Raw genomic sequence first — 10,055 nt, forward strand, 5'->3', positions numbered from 1 at the left:
AAGTTGTAGATACATGGATCGATAATAAAATGTATAGTTTACCTGTTGTATTATTGACAAGAGGTGGGTTTCCTTGCAGATCTACTCTCTCACTAGAAATGTTTTCACTAGAAGATGATATAATCGCTACATCATCGAGCAGAAACTCAATTTGATTGATGGATTGATTGAATACTTTGTTTAGAAGTTTGCAGAGAGAAAAATCACATGGAAGTACAGTTCAAAATACAAGGTCAACTAAAAAGGATGAAACCCCCAAAGAAGCCCTTCGGCTTGATTCAATATAAGGGGTCCTCATAGGCCTATATGTCCTCGATGATGTAGTTAATGATGACCCAGACAGTAGCATTTAATAGTGCGATGTCCAATAATAAAGCCGATTCGTTTTCATTGACTCATCATTACTGTTGCGAACGCTACAATACAGAATGTTTTATCTGTTGTGAATATTCAGAGCAGTCTGTTGTGCCATTCTCCAACCAAATTCACAATAAAAAATACTTTGAAAGTTATAGTCCCATGACTCCCATCACTGGAGCTCTGTCTATTACACAGCTAGGAAGTAGGAACAGTACAGTATGTTTACAGTGTACAGTACAGTGTACAGTGTTTACAATGTACAGTATGTTTACAGTGTACAGTAACAATGACTGTTGTCTGACAAACTGTTTGACAACAGGAACCGGAATAGGTTGCCTATGGAACGTCTCTGTGGATTGGACTCAACAGTCAGTGGAGTAATGGAAACCCATTCAGATATTTAAACTGGTGGCCAGGTGAGTAAAGCACAATACTACTGTATACTGTATGTCATGACACAATGTTGTTAGAACGCAACTCAAAACAGGAACTTGACTCTAAGAACACATAACTACAAATCTAGTAGTACACGCACTTGTCCAAAAGGCCACCCCGTGATCAGTGCAACCCTGTTGATGCTGTGAAAGCGTGGGAGGGCAGCCTCTGTGATAAGAAAGTTGGTTACATATGTCGCAAAGGAAACTCCATCCAGTCTGCCTCTCTAGGTAAACACCTTCACTATAGTCTCTTCTGTTGTAGGATTCATTCACAATTAACTTCAGTCAACATGTGTCCATCATTGTAAATATAGACTCAAACATACCTTTGGCTGGCCTATAGGATCAGATCCTATTCTTTCTATTCTTACCCTTAAGTTAAGGGTAAGAAGACCTTAATGTGGTTAAGGGCCTTAACCACATTAAGGTCTTTTTGCCAAATCTTTCCAAATGTTTCAAAAATTGCCAAAATATACAATTACTACACTCTCAGAGTTAAAATGGACTTTGTAAGAGTCCCATATGTGTCACCATATTGCAGGACCTGCTGACAGGTGGGACTACATTAAGTAGTACTATTTAAAAGATGAGAGGATAAATGAACAAACTCATTGCTCCCCCCCCCCTCTCTCTCTCTCTCTGTTTCTCCCCCCCCCCTCTCTCTCTCTCTCTCTCTCTCTCTCTCTCTCTCTCTCTCTCTCTCTCTCTCTCTCTCTCTCTCCCCCTCCTCTTTCACCTCCGCTCCTCCATGCTCCTGGCCAGTAGCCACTCCCATCAGCAGCCACCAGGCACCTTTCTACAGGAACACTATTCATCCTCTGCTCTCTCTCTTACTTCTCTCACTCTAGCCTCTTCACTGTTTTCACTTGTCCTCTTCACTTGCTTTGTCCCACACCACATCACCACAAGCCCTCAGCCAGCTGCCAGGACAGGATTGTCAGGGAGTTCAGAAAATGTGGTCTTTATCATTGCTCCTATACCTTGGTCTTCCTTGGTATCTCGGGGCCGTAGGTCTCCCAGACGTCCAGCCTCGGCTCAACCAGATTGAAGCTCTGCTCACCAGGATTCAGCAAGAAGAGCTGTGTGATAAGGTAAGGATTGGAATAGAACGCACTTTGATTTAATATGTACCAGAGATGGGGACTCGAGTCAAAGACTCGCACTCGATCTTTATTTGATGTTTATTTGAGGCATTAATGAATGCAATCAATGCCTTTCCCTTCTCTTGCGCAATGGAGTCTCCGGTGCGCGCAGCGCCCAGCCTATATGGAGAGTCTGTGTGACGTGTGAGGCCTTTCATCATAAAGTTTAAATATAAAAACAACTATGTTTAGCTCAGCATCAGCTATATAACTTCAGTTAACTTGGCATATGCTTACATTTTGTATAAGATGATCGGATTATTTCATTTTGCGCTTCTGTCTCGTTAAACCCAGCTGGGTGAATATCTAGCCATGGTTCACGTGACGCTCGTCTGTCACAAGCGTCATGGAACTGTTTTTTACATTTACAACTGTCACATGTACATAAAGGTTCAAATTTCAAATATAAAGTGCTGACCCCCAAGCCACGGATGTAACAAGTTGAGCCGCAATGGTCTACGTACCTGTATATTCCGTATTGTTCAATAAAAAAGCTTTTTAATCCGATCGCCGGCCATTTTCTCAGAATTTTCTCCGATGCTTTCAACTATGCGACATTACTGGTTGGGATGTGTATTGCACTCTGATACATTACAAAAAATAATAATAGAAAATGGCCGCCGATCAAATTAAAATGTTTTTTTATTGAACAATACGGGAGATACGGGTAGGCCTACTTATCGTGGTCCGGCTCAACTTGTAACATCCGTGGCTCGAGGGTCAGCAATTATATTAATTTCACAATATTTGAAATTTGAACGTTTATGGACATGTGAGAGTTGTAACATGTTTTTGCTCTGGATCCACACTCTCCAATTTCCAAGGAGCCCTTCAGACAAATCTGCCAGGCCATCGCTGCTGCATCGTTGCTAGGCGATGGCGGTGTGTCCACCACCGAGCGGACAGCGAGAGGAGGTCCACCCACTGCCGTTGAGAGTAAGTCCTCATCACTGATTGGACCCTAACCAGTGGTGGAACAAGTAGCCTACTTGTAAAACATTTGTCTGCAATGTAGAAATACTCTGTAGCAATACTCTGTTACAAGTAAAAGTCCAGAATTCAAAATGTAGTAAAAATGTAAAAGTATTGGCATCAAAATGTACTTACAGTACCAAAAGTAAAAGTAGTCATTATGCAAAATGTCCCATTTCAAGTTTTCAAATGTATAAAAATCTTTTGAAAATCTACAAGCTCACAATGCATCGCCACGCATTGTTGTAGATCGGCTATTTTCAAATGGCTGAAATGTATATACAGTAGGGCTGAAGTGGTTAATGTATGTATTATGATAATAATAAAAATCTGCAAAGTAACTACGTAGTAACTAAAGTTTTCCAATGATTGTAGTGGGGTAAAAGTAAATTATTTGCCTCTGAGATGTAGTGGAGTAGAAGTAAAAGTATTGGAAATATTGGAAAAGTATTGGAAAATGCATGCATGCATACATACATGCATACATACATACATACATACATACATACAAACTCACATTCTTAATATTTCTCTGTCTTTCTGTGCCCCCCCCCCCCAGAGTATGGCTACAGTACTGCTGCAGCTCTGATTGTCACGGTTGGTTCAATGCTGGGCATCTGCCTGACCTTCTTCAAGAAGTGTCAGGAAACGTACACCCTCGTCCTTCAGCTGTTTGTCGGGGTCGCAGTTGGAACCCTCTCAGGAGATGCCCTGCTACATCTCATACCACAGGTATGCTCATATAAGAACAGGTGCTATGGGTGGAAGGCAGTTAAGGCACCCATGATGAGCAAAAGGAAGGTGGCACTGACCATGGTGTGCCATCCATGAACTATTCAAATCAAACGATGAGATTGCACACAAATAGCCATATGATGCAGACTACATTTATCACGCTGACATAGACAGTGTTTTAACCACTGAGATCTTCTTTAGGGTTTACTGAAGATGATGAGTGTGTAAATATGAATATATTTCTCTCTGTGTATGTACATTAACAGTAGAGATGGGATTAATGGCTCTTTTAAGGGAGCCGGATCTTGGGGTTCCTGTCAAAATCAACACTTCTTGATTTTGGATTCCATTGCAGATCCTTGACCTCCATGATGACCACCACGATCACCGTCACGACAGTGAGGACGTTAAAAAGGACAAGGAGTATCTATGGAAGATCTTGGTCGTCATCGCTGGAATCTTTGGATTCTTCCTCCTTCAAAGATTATTCTCCTTTGTGGTTCCATCTAATGGCCATGTAAGATAAAGCTTTTGTCCCCTAAATATTGTTTGCTCAAGCCTTTATCAGTTTGTAAGCATAACAATCAACCCTGCATTGTAGAAGTACTCTGTTACAAGTAAAAGTCAAAATTTACTTGAGTATAAGTACAAAAGTATTGGTATCAAAATGTACCTAAAGTACGAAAAGTAAAAGTACTAAAATGTTTGAAAATAGCATATCTACAAGCTCACAGCGCGTTGTGAGCTTGTAGAGCGGCTGTTTTCAAATAACCTAGGTATAAAACAGGGCTAAAGTGGTTAATGTATGTTTTATAATATAGTAATTTATATGTGCAAAGTAACTAGTACTGAAATTGGAAATATTCAAGTAAAGTACAAATACCTCAAAAGTACAGTGCTTGAGTAAATGTACTTAGTTACTTTACCACCACTGCTGCGCGTATCTGCAGCCAGCTTCCTTGAGAGGCCCTGGCTGAACCTCTGAGCCAGGTGACCTCTGGTGTGACTGTAGTCTGACGAACCTCTTTCTCTGCTAAAGGGCCATTCCCACGACCTTCCCTTGGAGATCACCGGCAACGGCCAGGGTCAGAGAGGCAAGTCTCTCTCCACCATGGAGCTGGTGAGTCTGCTCAACCAACTTCACCACCAACTCTTACAGTGAGTAGTATGACCCACAGCTTTTCAAAGTGTGGGCCACCAGCAATCAAGCCCCCAGAACCGTGAGGATTATTGAAGCCACAGAAGCCTGGTGCATATGGCCAAATCTGGTATTTCAAGACTCCCGCATAGTGTGCCACTGCAAATGCTTCTATCGTCTGAGACTCTTGTGCGCCTGCTGTTGTTTTGAACAGGAGCCATAGCCAAAGGGTTTACCTCGATTAAAATCAATATTTTATATACTTATATTTATTTATCTGATGTGACACGTTGTGAGCTTGTCAGTGGGCTATTTTTGCTATTTTCCATTTTCTTTAAAAGCCATTTAGCAAAAAGGGGTGCAGCCAGAGGCTATGGCTATTTGTGGGTCCTTAGTGAGTGAGGTAATGTTGCGTTAGCCATTGTCACAGCGTATGGTGTAACCAATGGTGGTTCAGCCGGTTATGAAAGGCATAATGCGCATGCTCAGAGTGCATTAGCAGACAGAGCGTGCACGCAGACGCAGGCACGTGATGACGTCAGAACACTAACATGGCGTTGCATAATTATGTTCAATACTCAACACCCCCACTCAAAGACATGTTCATAGCTCCCTAGAACAACACATCTTTACACATTTCTTTTTTTTCTCTTTTCCCTCTGGCATTTTAATTGAACCTGGCAAATCACATCACTCTCCAAACAAATAATCTTGACATTTTTCAAACTTAGCCTTTGTCAGTAGCTTAGTTAGGACACCGACACACAGCAACCATCTCTGCCGTAGGGCAGTATTCTATTGCTATCTTACCCTCTGCTTGTGCAGAACTAATAAAATAGTATTTAATGTCTACATGCTTGCTTCTTTGTCTGCAAACTGGGTCTTTGGATAGAGTGATAGCTCCCTGGTTGTCCTCATATATCTTAACTGGTGTATGCTGGCTACCTCTATCCATTTCTTTTAATTGTTGTTCAAGGTACATGCTCTCTTGTGTGCTAGCTGCCAGTGCACAGCCTCACAAGTAGATAGAGCTACTGTACTCTGGGCTGCTTCTTACTTCTCCAGATTTTTGGTACACCATAAGCAACCCTGTAGAAATAATCTACATCCTAATTTTCTTCCTCAGATTTAGCTTTGCAACGATACTTTTTAAATATCCTGGAGCTTTCCTTTCTCTACTGGGGTTGTGGTGGAAATCTGAATGGGGACTCAGTGAAATAAGATAATAAGGCAAAGACGACAGTTCACAGTTCAGAGGAATGAGTGATTATATTTTGATATCAAAAGGAGTTCAGGACTTACAATTCAGCAGCAGAGAATCGCATGGAAACGACCTCAGTCTCACACTGATTTGTAACAGTTTGTATACACCAAATACCACAGGCGTCCCTCAGCATCAAAAGGCCTTTTGTCCCACATAGGATTGAAACACTTAGCTCCTCCCCCCCGCAACCCAGACAGGTTCATTTACTTATCAACAAGCATGATGACACAGGAATGTAAATGCCTTCAATGTGCCAGCCTGTCTGATAAGGCAGGGTGGGGTCACACAACACATGAGACCCACAGCAAACAGAAAAAAGCAATACAATTAATTATACATTAGTTCATTTAAAATGTTTACTTTGTAAATATGTTTGACAGGGTAGCGCTGTCCTCCCGACCACTGTGAATATTTTCTGTGTTTGTACCCCCCCCCCCCCCCCCCCCCCCACACACACACACACACACATCCTCTCCTCTCCTCTCCTCTCCTCTCCTCTCCTCTCCTCTCCTCTCCTCTCCTCTCCTCTCCTCTCCTCTCCTCATTGTAGTCATCCGGACGGCAGTATCAATGTAGCCATCATTACATTGTATCAACTTGATGCATATTTTCTGAAGTCAAGTTGCCATTTTGCCGTTAATAAAAGCGAACAAGGACCATATCACAGCCACTCAAGGGGTGGCTGTGATAAAACATCTAAAATGATTTATCTTTTTCTGTGACCAGCAGGGAACAGCGCAGGACTTGGGGTGTGGTGAAGAACCAGCTACCGAGGGCCCTACACATCAAAGTAAGGAACACTACCTTGCGCGTGCAAATCTCATAATAAAGGCTTTTAAAAGATTTTCTTCTCCCAGACAGTGCTCCAGACAGCTGCCACTGTGCAGGGGCGTGCGTCTGGGTGCACAGTGCACACGCACACGCGCGCACACACACACACACACACACACACACACACACACACACACACACACACACACACACACACACACACACACACACACACGAGAGAGAGAGAGAGAGAGAGAGAGAGAGAGAGAGAGAGAGAGAGAGAGAGAGAGAGAGAGAGAGAGAGAGAGAGAGTTTAGTGTGCTGTGCACTGTATAATTAATCTCCTGGCATGAGATTGCAATTGTCATGGTCCAAGGATGAGCTCTCTTTTGTGTTCCCAGGGTGTTCCCGGCTGGCCGTGATGATAATCGTGGGAGACTGCCTTCATAACTTTGTTGATGGCCTGGTCATGGCGGCAGCCTTCTCTGTGTCGGCCGAGACTGGCCTGGCAGCGACTGTGGCCATCCTCTGCCATGAAATCCCGCATGAGATCGGTAAGAGTTGGCACAGAGAGAGAGAGAGAGAGAGAGAGAGAGAGAGAGAGAGAGAGAGAGAGAGAGAGAGAGAGAGAGAGAGAGAGAGAGAGAGAGAGAGAGATTGGTTGGAACTGAAAAACGGGAGGGATTATACCCTGACGTGACGTCACGTCAGGGTGCAAATCAGTTTGGCCTGTTTTGAGACCAATTTACAGAAAACCCCAGATTTGCTGTGAAAGCCTGAGTGTTCAAACTGGGGTATTTTTGGGGATAGAAGAGAGGTAGGGGAGACCAAAAACACACAAAAAAGAAGGAAAAGTAAAAATTCATGGTGTAGTTCCTTTAATTAAAAAATAGCAACAAAAATATTCAGGATTCCAATTCCTAAATAGCAAAAATAGCCGATCTACAAGCTCAACGCGTTTTCAGCTTGTAGATCGATTGTTTTGTTTTTTTTAAAATACAGAGATAAGAGGTTTCTGCCCGACAGCAACCATATGCAATGTGGCCCCCTGGAGTGAGTGTAGAAATACAGTGGCCCTCTCCATCATCAAAGTTGCATCACCCTTGCTTTGCGGTTTTCAATTTGGGGTTTCTTGACACAAAAAGGTTTGAGAACTAATGGTCTATACGTACCTTCACTTGACTTCCCAGGGGACTTTGCGGTGTTGCTCAGCTTAGGGGTCCCTGTGAGGAGCGCTGTGCTGTGGAACTTATTCGGCGCTCTGTTCTCCTTCCTGGGTCTGTACATCGGGTTGCTTGTCTCCACCGAGACACACGTCCTGCAGTGGATCTCCAGCCTTACTGCAGGGTTCTTCCTCTATTTGGCTCTGGTAGAAATGGTAAGCAAATGGAAAGTAACTACGTACGTTTACTCAAATTCTTTACTTAAAGCTGCACTATGTAACTTTCCTCTTCTACCCCGGATTTGAACCTGGTTTCCTGCGTAAGGGCTGACATTTTTACCATTGAGCTAATAGAGCCTGCCTGCTTGCTCAGGGGATATATTTAATCTCGACCATCTGGTCAAAATCTAGGTGAGACATGACCTTTGACACGATTAAATGTCTCAATAGAAGAGCAGGGAGACAAAATACAACCACCCCAATGATATAAGTTATTTTGTATTAACATACTCTACCATACAGAATGGACAAAATGACATGTATTCATTATAAAAAAAAGTTACATAGTGCCGCTTTAAAAACATTTATATTGTTTTTACACTTTTCGATCATTTAGACTTCTACTCCACTACATCCGAGAGGCAAATATTGTACTTTTTACTCCACTACAATTAGTTAAAAAATGTACTATTTACTTTGGGTAGTTGAAAATAGCCCATCTATTGCCATTTTAAATTTCTGAACAGAGAATTCCGCTCCTACACAGTACACACAGCTGATATTGACAGAAAAAACGAAAAACTAAACCGAAAACATCAACAGTGGTAATTGTTTGACCCATGAACTTGATGACATGTTTGTAACATTTGACTCTCTCTTTGCCAATAGCTTCCAGAGATGAGTCATGTGAAGACCAACAGACCATGGCTCATGTTTCTCGTCCAGATCCTGGGTTTACTCATGGGCTTGGCCTGTCTCTTTCTGCTCGCACTGTTTGAACTTTAAATGTTCTAAACCAGTGGGCCTGACCCCACATGATTTTGGGGGGGGGGGGGATTTTCTTATTGTGCAACATTGTTTTCTCACTCAACAGTAAACAAACCAACATACAGTATACAGGGTATCTGCACATTTCTAAAGTGAAAATGTAAGGACTTTTAAGACCTTTTAACACATTTTAAATGATTTTTTCATCGCGTCAAAAGTTATCAACAAACTATACTATGAAAAAAAATCTAACACTGTCCAAATTATCAAATAATAAAATACCTAAGAAAGAGGCAAACATTGTGAAAAAAGCTGATTTACAGTATAGCTTGTAGATCAGCTACTGTATGTGGAACCGAGCTAACCTAAATATAATGCCTCAACTCCTACAATTCCGAGTGCTTGTCAGGGTGGGGGGTCCCCAATTCACATAAGATTATTTTGGGGGGGTCGTGGCCTGAAAAGGTTGTGAACCAATGTTCTAAATAGTCACACATGCACCCGCACACACATGCACACGCACACGCACACGCACACGCACACGCACACGCACACACAGTGTGTACACACAAATAAGTGTATAACTTTTTCAAGTTGTTGATTATTATCTCAAGTACTGCACAATTTCTCATTCATGGACGTGTCTTCAACCGCAATATTTTGACCAGTCAAATTGGTCAGAGAGTGAGAGGAACAGTAGCAGCAAGGATGTACTTTATGTTAGCTGTATGAATGTGCTTTTTATGACAGGTTATGACAGCGGCGAAGCGTCATGAGGGCCACTGGGGCCATGGCCCGGACAGTAAAGACCCGGCCTGCCCTGTCTAGCTGCTCAAACTGCAGGGCAAGATTCGACATAAAAAATAATTCTGCTCCGACAACAATAGATACGTTACTGCAGTGATACATTGGCTGCCCCATTTGCACCTTTTACAAAGCTAAAGCTGCCTACTCCTGCATATCAATGGTCCAAGTGTGACCTGTTAAGTACCGTAGTCTGTAGGAGGCATATAGGCTATACTGTCTGATCATGTAAGTCCAAAAGAAAATGGATCCTGGGATTCATGAATTAAATTACAGAGGTGAG

At 42.5% G+C, this 10,055-nt stretch overlaps 1 protein-coding gene across 1 annotated transcript; it reads left to right on the forward strand.

Annotated features, from left to right (window-relative positions):
• Positions 1–519: 519 nt before the first annotated feature.
• On the forward strand, positions 520–9,796 carry LOC311036135 (zinc transporter ZIP12-like; the record flags this gene model as incomplete). The annotated part of the gene is made up of 11 exons (XM_084044659.1): positions 520–576; positions 1,339–1,351; positions 1,809–1,888; positions 2,764–2,875; positions 3,471–3,643; positions 4,002–4,163; positions 4,686–4,766; positions 6,775–6,838; positions 7,221–7,373; positions 8,010–8,197; positions 9,719–9,796. 11 exons carry the CDS (start codon positions 520–522, stop codon positions 9,794–9,796), a joined length of 1,161 nt encoding a protein of 386 aa, XP_083900785.1.
• Positions 9,797–10,055: the final 259 nt, after the last annotated feature.

This window comes from Gymnoscopelus microlampas (genome assembly GCF_963454915.1).
Source record: "Gymnoscopelus microlampas genome assembly, chromosome: 20".
NCBI classification, from domain to species: Eukaryota; Metazoa; Chordata; class Actinopteri; order Myctophiformes; family Myctophidae; genus Gymnoscopelus; species Gymnoscopelus microlampas.